At 54.2% G+C, this 19,311-nt stretch overlaps 2 protein-coding genes across 4 annotated transcripts in view; both read left to right on the forward strand.

Annotated features, from left to right (window-relative positions):
- Window positions 1–5,053, forward strand: part of BRD4 (bromodomain containing 4) — an 86,897-nt gene extending 81,844 nt beyond the window's left edge. Inside the window, exons 15-20 of the mRNA XM_027979120.3 lie at window positions 1,830–1,942; window positions 2,041–2,203; window positions 2,337–2,467; window positions 2,623–2,828; window positions 2,918–3,152; window positions 3,441–5,053. Coding sequence (XP_027834921.1) covers window positions 1,830–1,942; window positions 2,041–2,203; window positions 2,337–2,467; window positions 2,623–2,828; window positions 2,918–3,152; window positions 3,441–3,509 — 917 coding nt within the window. The 3' untranslated portion in view covers window positions 3,510–5,053. The remainder of the gene's footprint in view (window positions 1–1,829; window positions 1,943–2,040; window positions 2,204–2,336; window positions 2,468–2,622; window positions 2,829–2,917; window positions 3,153–3,440) is intronic.
- Window positions 5,054–7,891: 2,838 nt separating this feature from the next.
- EPHX3 (epoxide hydrolase 3) lies at window positions 7,892–18,265 on the forward strand. Of its 3 annotated transcripts, XM_027979124.2 has the most exons (8): window positions 7,892–7,962; window positions 8,888–9,162; window positions 9,372–9,457; window positions 9,902–10,059; window positions 10,158–10,286; window positions 11,504–11,607; window positions 11,686–11,822; window positions 11,924–13,429. In XM_027979124.2, the coding sequence occupies exons 2-8, from the start codon at window positions 8,920–8,922 to the stop codon at window positions 12,147–12,149; spliced, it is 1,083 nt and encodes a 360-aa protein (XP_027834925.1). In that variant the 5' UTR covers window positions 7,892–7,962; window positions 8,888–8,919; the 3' UTR covers window positions 12,150–13,429. The 3 variants fall into 3 exon arrangements, with proteins under 3 accessions (XP_027834925.1, XP_042105704.1, XP_042105703.1); XM_042249770.2 differs by lacking the exon at window positions 11,924–13,429 and adding an exon at window positions 18,050–18,265 and having other exon boundaries at window positions 7,892–9,162; XM_042249769.1 differs by having other exon boundaries at window positions 7,892–9,162.
- Window positions 18,266–19,311: the final 1,046 nt, after the last annotated feature.

Raw genomic sequence — 19,311 nt, forward strand, 5'->3', positions numbered from 1 at the left:
AAGGTCCAGGATGAGCCAGGAGCAAATCTGGGCAACAGGGGCTCTCTGGATACCTGCCTGGAAAGGTGCTTTGCTTTTGGTGTCAGGAGGCTCCCCTGGTGGAGCTGGAAACATGTCAGGTAGAATTGGGCTGAAGCTCAAAGGTAGTAAATAACTTCCCTGGGAAACGGTTCGCATCTTCTGCTCCCAGTCTGTAGCCTGACCTCAGCTGCCCATTCTCAGTTAGCAGCATCAGACAGGCCAAGCTCTCCTGCCTTTCCTGAGTACTTGTTTTCTAGGTGTCTCTGACCTAAACACTCTGGCAGTATTCTTGTTGATGCCTCATGGTGTGGTGACATGTGAGCGTCAGAGCTGAGGGTCCTGGGCTTGGCACATGCAGCCTGGCTTGAGGGATGCTGTGGGTGCTGCCGACAAATGGAATAAAGCTGTTGGCTTTAGGCTATGACTATTCCTAAACCCGGTAAAAGCTGCCAGGTGCCAAGTGGCTCGCTGTGCACCCTGAGCTGAGAGCAGCTGGCTGTTGTTTCTAGGGAAGACCAGTAGTGGTCCCAGCCCCTTGCAGACGGCTGGGGGTTTCCTCAAGCCTGAGACCAGGGGTAGGCTGGTGATGAGATATCTTTGGAAGAGTCAGCATCTGGGGCAGAGCAGGTTCCCTCTGGCTGCCTGTGCTTACAGTCCCTGGGCGCATTTCCGCTTGAGTTCTGTGGCCTGGACTGGGTCATAGGGAGTGATGTGTGTTGGAGTCCAGCTGGGGGCTCTGGGTCAAAGGCCAAGTTTTTGGAGGCTAAGGAGGCTTGGTAAGCATCCCTGGGGAAGGCCAACTTGCAGGCACTGCCCCAGGCTGCTGGGCTCCCCTTTAGGTGCTGCTGGGTGAGCCACCAGGAGTCAGGAGATGCCTCCGTGTCACAGGCCTGGGAGCCATCAGCTAGGTCCACCTCAGGAGGGGCTCCCAAGGGAGCAACCCGCCCGGGGTTGGAGGTGGCTTGTTGGACTTGTGTGTTTGTGGATTTCTGGCAGGCCTGGGCCAAGGCTGCCTGGGTCCCCCAGCATTGGCTTGGATGAAGGTGGGTGTGCCAGCCCACTTTCTGCAAGAACCGCATGTCCATTGCCTATTCTACCGTTCTGCTGTGGTGTAGGCCAGTCCCAGGCTTCTCCCCACTGTGTGGGCCTTGCAGGTTGAGTCGTGTTGGGGAGATTCCTGGGGGTCCGGCCTTGGACCCGAAGCAGCTGTCCAGGCAGACTGGCATAGTCACATGGGGACAGCTGGGTACCAAGGCTGCCTGCTCTGTGGGGTCACTGACATCCCTCGTGTTTGACCCAGATCATACCATCAGACCACCTGAAGAACTTTTAAAAAGGACCTAAGTCCAGACCCCACATAGGCCCAAATGTATCTGTACCTCTTAAAGTTTCTTAATGAAGGCTGTTTTTCCTGACACACAGTGGTATCAAACAACCAGGATTGAGCTCATGGCTCCGTAGAGCCCTGTTTTACAGTGAGCGCAGTGAACACAGTGAGCTCAGCTGGTGGAGAATCCGCCTGCAGTGCAGGAGAGCCCGGTTTGATTCCTGGGTTGGGAAGTTCCCCTGGAGAAGGAATTTACCCATTCTGGTATTCTTGCTTGGAGAATTCTCATGGACAGAGGAGCTTGGTGGGCTGTAGTCCATGGGGTTGCAGAGTCAGACACAGTTGAGCCACTAAGCACAGCACAGTGAGCAGAGGGCCCAAGGTGCCAGGGGCTGAGCTGTTGTGGCACTTCCCTGGCTGGGCTCAGGGCCTGTGACCTCCACACCAGACTGGCTGATAAGCTCCTTGTTCCTTCTCTTAGGTCACCTCCGTGAAGCCCCCTCCCCGCTTATGATACATTCCCCCCAGATGCCACAGTTCCAGAGCCTGACGCACCAGTCGCCACCCCAGCAAAATGTCCAACCTAAGAAGCAGGTAAAGGGCAGGGCTGGGCATCAGCCCCCAGGGGTGGGGGCGGGCGGGGCCAGAGGTGGCTGTCTGCCTCACCGGCTCCCATGCCTGTGCTGTCCCAGGAGCTCCGAGCGGCCTCCGTGGTCCAGCCCCAGCCCCTGGTGGTGGTGAAGGAGGAGAAGATCCACTCACCCATCATCCGCAGTGAGCCCTTCAGCCCCTCACTGCGGCCGGAGCCCCCCAAGCACCCGGAGAGCATCAAGGCCCCTGTCCACTTGCCCCAGCGTGAGTGCCCTCTCCAACCCCGGCAGAGGTTGAGGGCCTCCGGCCTGCACTGGGTGTGAGCTTTGTATGGGCCGGTCAGCTGTGCCCTGCTGAGGTGGGTAGGGCCCAGGCCCACGGGCTGTTTGTGTTCCAGGGCCTGAGATGAAGCCTGTGGATGTCGGGAGGCCTGTCATTCGGCCCCCTGAGCAGAATGCACCCCCACCAGGGGCCCCAGACAAGGACAAACAGAAACAGGAGCCGAAGACACCAGTTGCACCCAAAAAGGTAGGAGCGGTTGGAGCCGCGAACGCTCGTCACTCCCACCCCCCCAGGGCACCCGGGGAGCTGCCTTGGTGGGCGCATCCTCAGACTTCGGGCCTCTCAAGGAGTCTAGGCACAGCAGAGTGTTTCACCAGCCCTGTGGTCTGTCTGTCTCACAGGACCTAAAAATCAAGAACATGGGCTCCTGGGCTAGCCTGGTGCAGAAGCATCCCACCACCCCATCCTCCACAGCAAAGTCCTCAAGCGACAGCTTCGAGCAGTTCCGCCGCGCAGCCCGGGAGAAGGAGGAGCGCGAGAAGGCCTTGAAGGCGCAGGCTGAGCACGCAGAGAAGGAGAAGGAGCGGCTGCGGCAGGAGCGCATGAGGTGGGCTCGGGATCGGGATGGGGCGTGGGGCTCCCTGGGCTCAAACCCGTCCCCATGCGGACACTGACATGGAGCCCTGCCCTGCCTAGGAGCCGGGAGGATGAGGATGCGCTGGAGCAGGCCCGGCGAGCCCATGAGGAGGCACGGCGGCGCCAGGAGCAGCAGCAGCAGCAGCGCCAGGAACAGCAGCAGCAGCAGCAACAGGCAGCTGCCGTAGCTGCCGCCGCCGCCCCCCAGGCCCGGAGCTCCCAGCCCCAGTCCATGCTGGACCAGCAGAGAGAGCTGGCCCGGAAGCAGGAGCAGGAGCGAAGGCGCCGGGAAGCGGTAAGCGGGTGGGGGGGGTCTCTGCTGGGCACCGCTGGGAAGAGATCCATCCCTGGGGGAGTTGAGAAAGGGGACCCTGAGGTCCAGGAGGTGGCGGGGTGCAAGCAGAGAGCCGTTGGGCAGGAACTTGGGGCCGAGCTCTCCTTGTTTGTGCTGTGCTGGCCCTCTGGGCCTCCAGGGTGCTGAGGCCCGATTCGGGAAGTGCTGCAGTGTGGGCTTGTGGGGAGAGCCATCGCTGGAGGGCAGGGCACTGAATTTCACTTCCTCCCACCCTCCTCTCTCCTCCAGATGGCAGCTACCATTGACATGAATTTCCAGAGTGATCTGTTGTCAATATTTGAAGAAAATCTTTTCTGAGAGCACCTGGGTGACTTCTGACTTTGATTTCCTGGCAAAACGTTGACTCTCCATAGTGTTAGGGGCAGCAGTGGAGGCAGTGGCAGCGGCGAGGGGTTGTCTCCAGGCCTGGCTCTCCTGCATGCTGTGCCTGGGGCAGGCCTGGCGGGCAGCTGAGGATCGCAGAGCCTGTCTGCCTTACAGCCAGCCGGACGTCCTGCCACCCCCACAGGACGTCGGCACAGGGCACGCCTCGCCATGAGCAAGTGCCGGCTAGACCCAAGCCCCGAGTCCCCGCGTGTGGGGCAGAGGCCCTTCTCTCTGCCAAATGTCTACACAGTATACACAGGACATCGTTGCTGCCGCCACCGTGACTGGTTTACTGTCCCCAAGAGCGTGACGTTCGTGACGTCCTGCCCGCCGGGAGTCCTTTCCCACACCCCAGCTGCCGCTGCCCACACCCAGGAGACCAGGGCAGGCTTGCAAGAGCTGGAGGTGGCAAGGGCGCTGGCCCACCCCCTTGCTGGCACTGACTTTGCCTTGAACAGACCCCACCCCTCCCTTCCCCTCCCCCCACAAGCCTTTAATTGAGAGCCGCTCTCTGTAAGTGTTCGCTTGTGCAAAAGGGAATAGTGCCGTGGAGGTGTGTGTGTGTCCATGGCAATCTGGAGCGAGGTGACTGTCACCCGCGTGTGTGTGGGCCGGCCTTGCCTGGCAAGTGAGGCCACCAACCAAAGTCAGTTCCTTCCCACCTGTGTTTCTGGTTTTGTTTTGTTTTGTTTTTTTCTATATATATATTTTTTGTTGGATTCTATTTTATTTTTAATTCTTTCTTCTCCTCCAGACACAATGGCACTGCTTATCTCTGAAATGGTGTGATCGTCTCCTCATTGAGCGGCGGCTGCCACCGCGCTGTGGGTAGTGTGTGACCGTGGCTGTACTGTGTAGTGAAGCATAGTTGGCATATCTTTGTTTGAAGTTTGTTGGTGACTCCACCAAACTGGTGTAAAAAAAACTCAAAAAAAAACCCCACACACACAAAAAATACAAAACATACAAAACACACAAAAAAAACTGCCTATATTTTACTCAGTTTCAAACTTTTACTAGTCTATTTTTAATTCTAAAACCAGAAAACTGCGTTTTCTTATCCTTTTTCCTCCCCCCATTTGTTGGCTTCTTTTTATTTTTAACGTAAAATCTGTTGGGGTTTGGGGGTTTGTTGTTTTTTTTTTTTTTGAGTTTTTTTTTTTTTTTTTTAAACCAGGAGAGGAAGGGCCAGGGGGTGAGGCGGGTGCAAGGGGCCATAGGCCACAGACTGAGGCAGAGACTCCCTGCCTGGCGCTTGGCCCTACCAACCGGCTGCCCCTTCCCGACTTTTTTTTTTAATTTTATAATTGGAGCCCTTGGTGAGGTTACGCGTGCCATGAGAACCCACTCTACACCATGACGCTGGCGCCTCAGTGTTGGCCAAACTCTGGAGTCATTGACTGGTTTGACTTTCATACGGTGAATATGCATTTGGTCTGTACTGATCATGGAATAAACACATCTCTCTTTTTTAATGCTGGCGTCTCCCTGATATTTCTTTGTGAACCACCTGCTGTTGCCTAGGCTAAGTCTCCCCCCCCAACACACACACGCACACACACACACACGCACACATGCACCACCACGGTATAAGAACTACCGCATGGGACCACCTGGCCTGTCCCTGGGCAGGAGCTGCCCCCTCTAGACTGAAGCTGTTAACTGGGAGCCCAGGTACCCCTTCTCCCTGTGGACTCAAAGTTGGTAACATGCTCCAGCAGAACCTGGCCAAACTCCAAACAGTATTCTTTCCCTTCCTCCATCCTGATCTCCTACTCACCCAAAGGACTTGAGCCACGTCTCCCACCTTGCCTGCCTCTGCCGAACTCCTTTCATTTAAGCTCAGGGTTAACAAGATACTTAAATAATGTACATCCCCCCCAGATAGGGTCCTCACCCCACTCCACCCCTAAGCCTGCTGGGTGGACACCCTGCTGGGCCTGCCTGTGCACCCATCTGTACACACATGCCCCAGCCACAGGGCAAGGGCAGTACTCAAGAGCAGCCCCCAGGATGTAAGATGAAAGTTTATCACTTAACACGTATGCAAAGACACAGTGGTTGAAACACTTCCAGCACTGTTTATTAACCCACATTCTCCTTTTTTTCAAGCAGAAAGGCCCTGTATCTTGGGTTTGGGATCTGCCAAACGTCCCAACTGATGGTATATGTAGTTCAGGCATTCAGCCAGAGACCTGCCCCACTCCTCCCCCCACCTTCCCCCTCCCACAGCACTTCCTTATAAACAAACCACTGTGCTGGTTCAAGTGTGACTTATATTTTGGTTCCATGGGGTTTCTTCCTTCTCATCCCACTCTCATTTTTTGTTCCGTGTTTTGTTCAGAAACTTCCCCAGGCCAAGTCTGTTTAGCTGGAGAAACGGTTTTGTCTGCACCTTCCTTCTAAAGATTTAACTCTGCCATGGCCCTCTCCACACCTCCTTGAAGGGTGTTTCTCTAACTGGGTTGTAATTAGAACTTGGATCTACTATTTAATTTCTCTGGCCACTTCCCATCCCCTCCCACAGTACTAGAAATCTTAGTTCTATACAAGAGTAAGAGGTGTGTACGAGCCCATACTGTACTGTATGCACGGATCGCTTGGCCAATAATTATGTCAGTGAATCTGAGACTTGTATTAAACACTTTAGACATTTGTAGAAGGGAATTCGTAGACTTTTCACTTATATACTAAAAGGTTTTTTTTTTTTTTTTGTGCAGTTCTCATTGCAAAAATAAACATTTGTACTGAATATAAAATTATCATCCTGTGACTACTGCTGTCTCTTTGTCTAAGGGTAGAGCTTGGGGATGGGTCTGGGTAGGGGGAATGTAGGAGTCGGTGTTCTGCAGAAGGGAGATCCACAAACACCCCCCAGCCATGGCTGGTGTGTGCAGCAGCCAGGTTAGAGGCCTCAGGAGGAGGGATTCCTGGATCAAGTGGTTGGAAAATTGATTTGATGGAAACTGTAAGTGAAACCAAAGCCACGATACAGGCTAATTGTACAAGAAAAGGTAGGTGATAAATGCGAGGTGAAGAAATGTTTGTATATCACCAAGACAAGGAACGGACCTATCTGAACACTGATTGACCTTAAGTATAAAAGAAAAAAAAAAACAGGTGTATAAATGTTTTCCTTGAGAAACCAGGAAACTACACTGGTTTGACATGTCCTCAGCTCCGACATGCCTGTTCATGCCTACACCACCCCCAGCCCTCCTCTACAAGCTGCTGTTTTCAAGTTTGCCCTTTCCCAAATTTGGATTTTTATTACAGATCCAAAGCTCTTTCAATTTTATACTGATTAAATCACTTCTGCAGTATTTGATTAAAAAAATAAATAGGGACCTATGAACTTAATATAGTCCTAGGACAAATGTTGAGCAGCTTTGACAATACAAAGGCAAGGTTAACTGGTAGATGTAAGGGAAGATTTGATGATGATCAGTAGCTAAGTCGTGTCCGACTCTTGTGACCCTGGGGACTGTAGCCCACCAGGCTGCTCTGTCCATGGGATTTCCCAGGCAAGAACATTGGAGTGGGTTGCCATTTCCTTCTCCAGGGGATCTTCGCGACTCAGGGGTCAAACTTGCATCTCCTGCGTTGGCAGGCGGATTTTACCACTAAGTCACCACGAAAGCCCTTGTAAGGGAAGATGAGAGGTGACAAAATGGGGTAAAGTTAGAGGGAACCAGTAGGAAAACAACATGGATACGGCTCCTGCAGTGGTGGTGACAATGACAGTCAATGCCCCAAATTGGTAGTCAAAAGATAAATCCACATAAACACATTTAGAGATGGCTATTAATAAATACCGAAAATCATCCCAAAGGCTGCCTCTGGCTGGAGGAAGAGGTGGAGCCCAAGACTGCTATTTTTCTCAAGTCCTTGATTGCTGTTGAGTCAGCTGTTAGGCTTCAGGCAAATGACTTAATACTCGAATTTCAGGCTCTTGGTTTATAATACAGGAGGGTGATAGTATCTACACTTAATAGGATTATTATCAGGGTTAAGTAATGAGTAACTTTGAAATGTTTAGGATCTTAGGAGGAAGATTGCAAAACTGGAAGAGGAAGAAGCTACCCTGCCGGGCTTCTCATCCAACCCTACTCTTTTTCCTCTTTTGGCCAGAGCCCCAGTGATTCGACCAGTCCGATTCTCCAGCGCCCGGGCCGGGCCTGCCTTCTAGGAGTTAAGCTCCGGTCTTCACTGGCTGAGTCCCGGTCTCAACAACTGCGGATTGGCTCCGGGGGTGTAGCCTGCACGTCAATAACCGCCGCTATCCAATCACAGGCGTACAGGGGCGGGCCAACGGATCCGCTGGACCAACTGGAGCCGGCGCGGGGTCTGAGCCACTGGACCACCGTTGGAACCAGAGCTTAGTGTAGGTGCTGCCAGGTCCCTCGGAGTCAGACTGAGGGGAGGGTCGCGCGCTCCAGGGAGGGGAGCTCCTGGGAGATGAGGGTAGCGGCAGAAGCTTCCGAGGCCTCCTTGGGCCGCGGCGACAGCCCGCTATTCCCTCCTAACCTTCGCCATGGCACTGCTTATCCCCCTTCTTCCGCTTCCGGGCCCGCTTGACCCGCCATATTAGGTCCCGACCCCGGCCCCCCGCCTCATTGGCCAGTAACCAGGCCGACTCCCAGCTCATTGGTCCATCCCTCTCACAGAATCCATCCAGACCCTGCCTCGGGCCTTCTCCGCCCAACTTAGGCCCCGCCTTCTTAGGCTCCATCCTCATTCCCAGCCTCCTAAGCCGCGCCCCTAGCCTACATAACGCTCTTAGGCCTAGTTGGGGCCCACCTTTCCAGCTAGTAGGCCGCACTTACCCTGCATTGCCCCGCCCCTTTGCCCCAGACCCCGCCCATTTCACCCACAGCGCCTCCTGTCTTCGGTTCATGCAGGACCCCAGTCTCCCTCTAGACTTTAGACCCGGATCACCCAGCCAACTCCGTCGTCCTACTAGACCCCCGCCCCTTAAGACTCGCCTAAGCCTTTCTAGATCTCTCCCACAGCCCGAGTCTTTAGCATCCCTTCTCCCCAAGACTCCACCCCAATCACCTGAGTCTGGTCCTCGCAGCCTCCTCCCCCGCACCTCGAGCCTTGCTCCCTGCCACTGTCGCGCCCAGGTGTTTATCTAGCACTTAGTTGAGTTGTAAGCCACGGCAGTTTCGGTCTGAGCCGCCCGCCTCTTCTCTCGGTGCGTTCGGCAAACCCCGACGACACGGAGGGGCTCCAGACCAAAGGCGGCGGGCTCGCCAGCCCAGATCCCGCCTCGCTGCTGCAGCCCGCGCCCCTCGCCCATACCCCAGACGTCAACGCGGTAGTCCCGGGACGCGGAGACATGCCCGAGCTGGTGGTGACGGCGCTACTGGCGCCCTCGCGCCTCACTCTGAAGCTGCTTCGTGCCTTTATGTGGAGCCTCGTGTTCTCGGCGGCGCTGGTGGCTGCAGCTGTCTATGGTTGCATCGCGCTCACACATGTGATGTGTCGGCCGCGACGCGGCTTTTGCGGGCGCCCCCGGCACAACCCACCGGTCTGCTTGAGCGACCCCACGCTGGGAGAGCACTGCTTCCTGATTCTCAGGGTGAGCATGATGAGGGGAGGGGGGCGGGAGGGGGCGCCGTCACCGGGCTTTCGAGGGTCAAGGATCCTGGAAGGCCGGCCGGTGTTGGACAGGTGCGGAGTGGCAAATGGTTGAATCCAAGTCTAAGTACGCATGTGACCCGGTAGAAGGGAGGTGTTCAGGCCCGGGGAAGAAGGGTTTCCCAGGTCTCAGACTGTGCCCTCCCCCAGAGCTCGGGCCTGCGCCTGCACTATGTCTCCGCTGGACGCGGCAAGGGGCCCCTCATGCTGTTTCTGCATGGCTTCCCTGAGAACTGGTATGTCGGAGGCCCAGGGTCCTGGGACGCACAGGACTGGATGCGGGAGGGAGGGGTGGGGTGGGGAGGGACGGGGGTGGGGGATAGGGTGGGGCGGGAGGTGTGGAGCTTGGACCACTAGAGCACTGAGGAGGCAGAGACAAGTGCTGGGTAGACTGGGAGCCGCTAAGGCAAAGTATATCAGGCCTAGACGGGGTGCTGGAGGACAGGGGTCCACACGGAGATAGATGGAGACAGGAAGCCCTGAGGGGATGGGACGAAGAAATATCCATGTTGAGGCTGCCCAGAATCCAGGGCACAGCTGACCTGCTGTGGTTCCCCATCCTCCCTTCTGCAAAGTCCTGGGCAGGAAAGTGGGGGTCACCCCAGGGTCCCTGCTGGGTGTCATGCAGAGGTGCTGCCCTGGTATCCTGACTCAACCTCCCTCCCTGGCCCGCCTAACAGGTTCTCCTGGCGCTACCAGCTCCGGGAGTTTCAGAGCCGTTTCCACGTGGTGGCTGTGGACCTGCGGGGATATGGCTCCTCCGATGCGCCAAAGGATGTGGATTGTTACACCATGGACCTGCTGATGGCAGATATCCAGGATGTCATTCTGGGCCTGGGTAGGGAGGTGCCCCCATCCCAGCCCTGGCCCCCCTCACCCCTGCCTCACCACTACCTGACATCTCACTTAAACAGTTTCCTCTGACCTCCCTGCCAGGTTATTCCAAGTGTATCCTCGTGGCCCATGACTGGGGTGCACTCCTAGCCTGGAATTTCTCCATCTACTACCCATCTCTGGTGGAGCGAATGGTAGTGGTCAGTGCTCCCCCCATGTCAGTGTACCAAGGTGTGTTGGGGAGTCCTGGATGCTGGTGTGTGCTTGTGTGAAGGGGTGTGTATGTCTGTGTCAGCACTTCTATGTCTGTCCGCCTTGTCACCACTCTGGGGGCTGGGGGCACAGTGGTAAACTTGGGTTCCTTCCCCCATGGTGTTCTCAATCTATAATCCATGATGGTACACCTAGGAGTAATCCACATTTTTGTGAGCACTTACAGGTTACAATTGCTTTCCCCCCCCTCAAGATCTACTGTTTATTTATTTTTGGCTGTGATGGGTCTTTGTTTCTGCACGTGGGCTTTCTCCTGTTTCGGTGAGCAAGGACTACTCTTTGTTGTGGTGCACAGGCTTCCCATTGTGGTGGCTTTTCTTGTTGCAGAGCATGGGTTCTAGGTGTGTGGGCTTCAGTAGTTGTGACATGTGAGCTCAATAGTTGTGGCTCCCAGGCTCTGGAGCACAGGCTCAGTAGCTGTGGTCCACGGGCTTTGTTATTCCACAGCATGTGAGATCTTCCCAGACCAGGAATTGAACCCAGGTCCCCCTGCATTGCAGGGTGCATTCTTAACCACTGGACCACCAGGAAAGGCCCTACAGTTGCTTTGACAAGGAGCCTGCATAGAGTAACCTACACAAGCCTCCTGGGCTTCTGAAAATGTTATTATCCCATGGTCCAGTTGGGGAAACAGAAGCAACTACAAAATAACATTTGAGGTGTCATTTCTCTGGCCACCCAGTGTCCATCACATCACCTAATTTTAAATCCCAGAATTGTAGTCAGAGCTGTATTATCTCTCTTTCTTTTTTTTTTGTTTCTTATCTGTCTCCGTCTCCAGCTTCCTGAGGGCAAGAGAGTTTTGTCTGTTCCATGCACTGCTATATCTCCAGAGTCTAGAACAGGGTCAGTAGGTGGTCAATAAATGTTAGCTGAATGAGGCAGGAGAAACGCATTCAGACATGGCAGGGGAAGCACGCCAGTGGCTCAGGGAGCTCCTGGGGACTGTGGAGGAAAGTGCCCCCATTCTGTGGGTACAGTGGCCACTTAGGAGAGAGACAAGCTGGGGCCCTGGCCGAGAGGACCACTGAGTGTCCCCACAGGCTCAGGCAGGCAGCCGTGGTATTCCTGAGTCTTGGCATATCTATGTGCATGATCTGGGTATGTGTCAAGTGCAGAGGCGTGGGGCCCGCAGAAACCCAGGCCTCACACCTGCCTCCTTCTCCCTACCCTAGACTACTCTTTGCACCACATCGGCCAGTTCTTCCGTTCCAACTACATGTTCCTATTCCAGCTTCCCTGGCTGCCTGAGAAGCTGCTATCCATGTCTGACTTCCAGGTGCAGTAGGGTGAAGGCCCAGGGCTGGGTGGAGGGTCGTGGGTTGGGACTGAAGCCAGCGTCTTGTTGTATGCCCAGATCCTGAAGACCACCCTCACCCACCGCAAGAGTGGCATCCCACAGTTGACCCCCAGCGAACTTGAAGCCTTCCTTTATGACTTCTCACAGCCTGGTGGCCTCACCGGGCCCCTCAACTACTATCGAAACATTTTCAGGTGAGGACCCAGGGCCTGACAGGCTCAGGAGAGTTGTGGGCATGGGGGTGGGGGTGGAGCAGCCATCCTTCTGCCTGTCTGTCTGTCTGTCTTGATCATAGGACCTTCCCCCTGGAGCCCCAGGAGCTGGCCACACCCACACTGCTGCTATGGGGGAAGAAGGACCCCTATTTTGAGCAAGGGCTGGTAGAGGCCATCAGCAGCCGTTTTGTGCCAGGCCGGCTTGAAGCCCACATCCTGCCAGGCATGGGGCACTGGATCCCTCAGACCAACCCTGTGGAAATGCACCAGTATATGTGGGCCTTCTTGCAAGACCTGCTGGACTGATGGCCCTAGCTCACTGGCTTGCATGCACCCAGGAGTTCTCACACTGGCTTGCATGCTCCCAGGTTGTATATATACGGATGGACTCTTGATGCACATGGATGGAACTCCTAGACTGCACACAAGTGCCTCTGTGGATACCCTCAGGCACACCACCCTCATATGCTCACATACAGGCAGGCATGTATGCACGTGTGAGCAAGCACTTTGACCCCTGGGAACCAGGTATGCCTCTCTGCGGAGGTAGATACTGAGTGTCCTACTTCTCCTCTCCATGAGGCCCCACCCATCTTGCCAAAGTCAAAGCCCAGAGCTGCGTTGACCATGAACTATGATCTTTCTGTCCCTGGCTCCCACCACCAGTCTGGAGTCCTCAGCTAAATGCTGCTCTGTCCAATACAGTACTTGTAGCAACGTCTGGCTACTTCCATTTAAATGCAAGTTAATTAAAATTAAATACGATGAAAAATTCAGTTCCTCACTTACACAGGCAGGTGGAGGTCCAAACTCCTCTCCAGCCAGGCCCTGGATAAACTCCCATGATCTCCCTCCCGGTCATGACTCCTGGCCTTGTGAGGTCAAATTCTACCACCCCAGCCTGGGAAAGATCCCTGGGATCTCTGTCTCAGATCTATGGGAAAACAGCTCTTGGCTCTGTTAGGATAAGTAAGATTGGGACCAGCTCCCTGAATAGCCATCTAGGGTGTCAGGCCTGCCTCCCCAGTTCCTAGACTCTTCTGTTCCAAATTAACCAGAGTTTCTGCTGATTCTTCATGGGGACTCCTGGCTCCAGCCTCCAAGTGAAGATCATACATGTCGAAGGTGAACCATCCAGCCCCAGGCTGGTCACAGCATTAACTTTTATCTCCCTAGCCTTGTCCTGGCCTCTGGGAACACTGTTACGACTTGCAGCAGTGTGATGAATCAGTCTGAGGGTCTCAGAAATAATACCTTTCTCTTATCTCTGGGGGCTTCTCTGGTGGCTCAGATGGTAAAGAATCTGCCTGCAATGCAGGAGACCCGGATTTGATCCCTGGTTGGGGATGATCTCCTGGAGAAGGGCATGGCAACCCACTCCAGTGTTTTCGCCTGGAGAATACCCTGGACAGAGAGCCTGGTGGGTTACAGTCTATGGGGGTCACAAAGACTTGGACATGACTGAGCGACTAACACTTTTTACTTTTTCACTTTTATCTCCTGGATGGACCTGCCTAGCCAAAGCCTGCCTGCTGGTTACCCCGCTCTGTCCTCTTTTGTCCCCTGCATAAAAATCCTTTCACTCATTCTATGTGTCAGGAGCTGTTCTAGGCCCCGAGGATAGAGTGTATTCAAGGACACAGGCCCCCTTCTGGAGTTAACAGAGAAAAGGCAGAAAGAGCAACGTGGGTGTGTGACCGGTCCCAGGAAAGGTTTTCGTTTCAGGGAGTGGGAAGCAGTGACAGGAAGGTCAGAGGCTGGGATAAGCTTGGGCTACTCGAGTAGCAAACAGTGTGGAGATTAGTGCCTGCTAGGGTAGAGCGAGGGGGCAGGCGCGAGGAAGAGGCCACAGCCAGACCGCCAGGGGCTTCAAAGAGTTCGGATCTGATTCTCAAGGGGAGCCAGGGAGGGTTTTCAGCAGGGGAGGGACATGGTTTGCATTTTGAGAAGCTCCCTGTGGCGGCTGAACTTCTCACGCAAGAGTGAGAGCGAGAAGATAGGCCCAGAGCTGCGCACAGCCTCAGAACCAGATGGTCTGTTAGCCCCGATCTGAGCCAGGACCCCCAGACCCCACCCATCCGGCCTCCCCGCCTCTACTCTTCCTCGCCGCAGTCGAGGGGCCAGGAAGATGGACGAGAGGAAGAGGGCGCCCGGGACCTCAGCTAAGGTTTAGGACGAGGAAGCCTGTGTGCAGGATGAAGACGGTGTGTCGCGGGGGCGGGGGGCGGGCAAGGTTGGCGGTGGGTCTGGTGACCGTTGCTAGGGTGACGGGGAAAGGGCTGATGGTTAACCGGAACGGGTAGAGGTTGTCTGGGTGACCGGAGGGGCCCAGGAGAAGGCTGACGAGAGGCCTCGAACAGTTGCCAGGGCGACGGGGGGGGGGGGTGGTCCGCTGACGGTTGTCAGGGTAACGAGAAGGCGCCGTCTTACGCCTCCGCGGCTGCTGGCCGGCGAAAGGCGGTTTGGTGGGGAGAGGGGAGAGGCGATCGCGTTGATTGGGCAGAGTCCTGGCAAGTGAGCCAATAGCAACTAGAGGCTCGGCCAAAACCCGCCTCTCTCAGCCTGAGCCAATCCGGGAGCGTCTTTCTTAGAGCTGAGGAGGAGCCGACACCCGGAGGTTTTGGACTCTGACTGAGGCCCCTCCCAGACACCGCGTCTGCCTTTTCCTGCTCCGGGCTCACGTCTCCAGATCACGTTCCATCGTTTACTCCCTTATCATTCACTCATTCATTCGCTCACCCACTCATGTACATGTCCTTGCTACCAACTGTAATCCGTGGCCACGCACCAGTGGACGGACAAGGGAGATAAAGCCGGGCAGATTCTCCCAGCCCTATGTGGTCAGGCCCGAGTGGAATGAGGGACTAGGGGCGAGGGGATGGGATGGGCACCTACCTGGAGGAGGCGGCCTTAGAGCTGAATCCTGCTAGAATGTGCTCCAGTCCACAGAAACCTCCCGTGCACAGGTCATTTAGCATTTCTGTGGGACTGGGAGGAAGGTTTGGGATGGGAAGACGTGGGAATGCAGAATGCTTCCAACACGAGGCCAGGAGCCACATCTCCAGTATGACCGGGGCCGCAGGGAAGGGTCCCAGACAGATCTGCATGTCTGGAATATTACTTGGGAGCTGGTAAGGGGGCAGGACCAGAGGGGGAAGACAAGGTGGGGAGGCTTGGAAGAATGGGTGTGGTCCAGGCAATAGAGGATGAAGTCCAGGCCCTTGAAGGAGGAGTAGAATCCCAGGGAAAACCAGAAGCACGTTTGGGGCATATTGAACCTGAGGGAGCAGGACCCCTGAGGCAGGAACCTGGAAGCATCTAATAGGTTAAAGATAATCCAGCAAGCATCCGTGTTTGGTGAGGCAAAAGGGCACTGAAGCTGGGAGAGAGAATGAAGCCTTCCCAGAACAGAGTGGAGAACAAACAAGACTTGGGAGTCCGCAGCATCTAAGAGACAAGCAAAGGAGGAGGGGTTAGGGATAGGCAGCAGAGGAAGTAGGCAGGGGTGATGCCCCAGAAATGGTGGGGGAGGAGGTCAAGGAAGAGAGGCATACATAGCCCATGGTATCAAAAGCTACTGAGAGATTTGGAGGATTGAGGCATGCAGACTGTGAGGGAGGAAACCTGAGAATTCAAGCTGAGGACAGTGGACTTGGATGCTCTGAATGCAGTTAAGTGGAGATGGGAGGGAAGAGCGGGGACCCCAGTTGGGAGCCTGGAGGGAACAACTAACATTCAAATGGGGCAATTTGAGACAGATTTGCTATAGGGACCATATACAGTGGGCAGGGTTTGGGGAAACCAACAGGGGTTAGTGCAGCAAACCCCAGTGAGCAACCCTGAAGAGCCATGACCACTTCCGGATCCCCCTGCCTGGGAAGGGGGAAGGAAGGATGTTAGCAGAGCCCAGAGAGAGGTTTGTGTGCTGTTTGTTGTTCAGTCACTAAGTCGTGTCTGACTATTTGTGACCCCATGGACTGCAGCACATCTGGCTCTCTGTCCTTCACTATCTCTGGTGTTTGCTCAGAGTCATGCCTGTTGAGTTGGTGATGCTATCTAACCATCTCACCCTCTGTTGCCCCCTTGTTTCCCGGGGGACAGGGTCTTTCCCAGCATCAGGATCTTTTCCAGTGAGTCAGCTTTTCACATCAGGTGGCCAAAGTACTGGAGATTCAGCTTCAGCATCAGTCCTTCCAATGAATATTCAGGATTGATTTCCTTTAGGACTGACTGGTTTGATCTCCTTGCTGTCTAAGCGACTCTCAAGAGTCTTCTCCACACCACAGTTCAAAAGCATCAATTCTTCGGCACTCACTTTCACATCCATACATGACTACTGGAAAAATCATAGCTTTGACTATACAGACTTTTGTTGACCAAATGATGTCTCTGCTCTTTAATACCCTGTGGATTGTATGGACAGGACCTTTGGTCAAGCGATACAGTCAGCTGAAGTGGTGACCCTACCAGGAAAGATACAGGTGAATTAATATCCTGTTTCTCCTTCTCCCTCTACCTATCCCCTGCCCCACCGCTTCATCTTCTGCCAGTGCCTCCTATTGGCCAAACCCACTTGGAAGCCAGAGGACAAGGATGTCCATTGATACGGTCTGTAGAGGTCAGCCTCTTGGGGCGTAGAGCAGAATGGAGAAGGGGAAGAATGGAGCAAGCAGTGGGGAGAGATGCAGGGGAGAGAGCCAAGAGCTCTGGGAAGGGGTGTGCCTGAGAAATGAGCGTTTGCTGCAGGTTTCACTTTATCATAGAATCCCTGGTGGCTCAGATGGTAAAGAATCCGCCTTCAGTGATGAGACTCGGGAGATGTGGGTTTGATCCCTGGGTCAGGAAGATCCCCTGGAGCAGAAAATGGCAACCCACTCTAGTATCCTTGCCTGGAGAATCCCATGGACAAAGGAGCCTGGCGGGCTACAGTCCATAGGGTCTCGAGGATTCGGGTATGACTGAGCAATTAACACTTTGGTTTGTCACAGAAGAGACCTCAGCCTATGGCCAAGGAAAGAGGTAATGAAAAGCCAAGGTGAGGGGGAATGCTCCCCTTCTCTGAAGCAAGAGGAAAAGTGTGTGTGGGGCGGGGGACAAGTGCCACACCTGCAGGAAAGAAGGAAGACAAGTTTCAGGAGCTGGGGCAGCAAGGAAGTAATAAAGGGTGTCAGAGTGTCTTGGGCTTCCCAGGTGATGCTAGTGGTAAAGAACCTGCTTGTCAGTGTAGGAGACGTAAGAGAGACAGGTTTGATCCCTGGGTAGGGAAGATCCCCCGGAGGAGAGCATGGCAACCCATTCCAGTATTCTTTGCCTGGAGAATCCCATGGACAGAGGAGCCTGGCGGGCTACAATTCCTAGGGTCGCACAAAGTCTTGCATGACTGAAGCAACTTAAAAAACACACCCACGCATGCACACAGAGTGTCTTAGTTCAGAGGTGAGCTGGAAGAGATGAGGTCCTGGGTGAGGCCCTGGGCAAGGAAGGTTGGAGTGGTCTGACCACATAGCCCATGAGGCCAAGACATCCATTGGGATGTCCTGTCCAGTGGAGGGTCTTAAGGCAGGGAAACCACTGCCTGCCCATCCCCCACCAAGGGTGGGAGTATCGCTTCCCTTCTTCCCCTGCCCAGAGCTGTTGAGCCAGTAGGTGCTTGATGGAAGTGAGTTCCCTTCTTCCCCTGCCCAGAGCTGTTGAGCCAGTAGGTGCTTGATGGAAGTGAGTTCCTTTCTTTTCACCCCCTTTTCTTCCACTTTAAGCCCTCACACCCATTCCTCCTTCAGGAGGCCCCATCAGCCCCCATCCTTCCCTCTGACTGAGCCCTGGTCTAACTGAGGCCAGACATGTCCATGTCCAGATAGGGACTGGCTTCGAGCAGGTTCACGTCCCAGCACCTCGGTCCTGCTGTTCCTCTAACATGTGCTGGGTATATTCATTCTTCAGTTGACCGTTATTTCACCAGCTGTGTGCCAGGCTCTATATACTAGACATCGGGGATTCAGCAGTGAGCAAGACAGAGGCCCACAGAGCTCAGAATGCTGTGGGAGCCAGGTAGGATCACATGGAAGGGTCAGAGTGGAACTGAGAGAGGCCATGGGAGGCAGCAGAGTCCATGGGAAACTGCAGGGAAGGATCCCTGGGAGAAGAAATGGCAATGTTGGGACTTCCCTCGTGATCCAGTGCTTAAAGACTCCATGCTCCCAATGCAGGGGGCCTGGATTCAATCCCTGGTCAGGAAACTAGATCCTTCATGACACAACTGAAGATCCCACATGCAGAAATGAAGATGCCACCTGACGCAACCAAGACCCAGCACAGCCAAATAAAAAAATTAAAAAAAAAAAGAAATGGCAGTGTTATCATTTCCAACCTTGATCAGGTCAGCTTCCCTCGGCCTAACCCCTCCAGTGGTGTCCACTGTGGTTTTCATTTAAACCCAGATCTTCAGCCCCTTGGAACTCAGCCCCCATCAGTTTCCCTGAGCGCCTACCCTTGCTCACTCTGCACCCAGCACCCTGGCCTCCTTGCTGTTCCTCTTATCCACCCACCCCTTTCTCCTCTGGGCCTTTGCACTTTCTTTTCCTTCCACCTGGAACATGCTACCAGACTGTTTGCCTCTCTGGCTTACAGCTTACAGTCTGAAAGGCTCCTCATTTCAGATCACAGTTCTTTTAGCTCAAACCAGTCCATCCTAAAGGAAATCCACCCTGAATATTCATTGGAAGGACTAATGCTGAAGCTGAAGCTCCATTACTTAGGCCACCTGATGCAAAGAGCCAACTCATTGGAAAAGACCCAACTCATTGGAAAAGACCCTGATGCTGGGAAAGATTGAGGGCAGGAGGAGAAGAGGGTGACAGAGGATGAGATGGTTGGATGGCATCACTGACTCAATGAGTTTGAGCAAACTCCCGGAGATGGTGAAAGACAGTGAAGCCTGGCATGCTGCAGTCCATGGGGTTGCAGAGTCGGACACGACTGAGCAACTGAACAGAACATAAATATATTTATTCATTTATTTTTTTGGCTTCACTGCAACACGTGGGATCTTAGGGATGGAATCCGCACCCCCTGTAGTGGAAGCGCAGTGTTTTTACCACTGGGCCTCCAGGGAAGTCCCTAAATATTTTTATTTATTTATTTATTTGACTGGTCTTAGTTTTGCTACATAGGATCTTTGATCTTCATTGTGGCATGCAAACTCTTTAGCTGTGGCATGTGGGATCGATTAATAGTTCCCTGATCAGGGATGGAATCCAGGCCCCCTGCATTAGGAGCTTGGGGTGTTAGCCACGGGACCACAAGAGAAACCCCATGTCTTAGTTCTAATGGTCCCTTGTCAGCAATGCCCATCTCGATCCCCTACACTGAGATATCTTCATCTCTCATGTCCCATTCTAGGGTTCTTATTTGTTTGCCTCCTTGCTTCTTATCTGTTTCCCCTTTATCAGGGCAGGAACCTGCTCGGTCT

Source organism: Ovis aries, chromosome 5 (assembly GCF_016772045.2).
Source record: "Ovis aries strain OAR_USU_Benz2616 breed Rambouillet chromosome 5, ARS-UI_Ramb_v3.0, whole genome shotgun sequence".
Taxonomy (NCBI): Eukaryota; Metazoa; Chordata; class Mammalia; order Artiodactyla; family Bovidae; genus Ovis; species Ovis aries.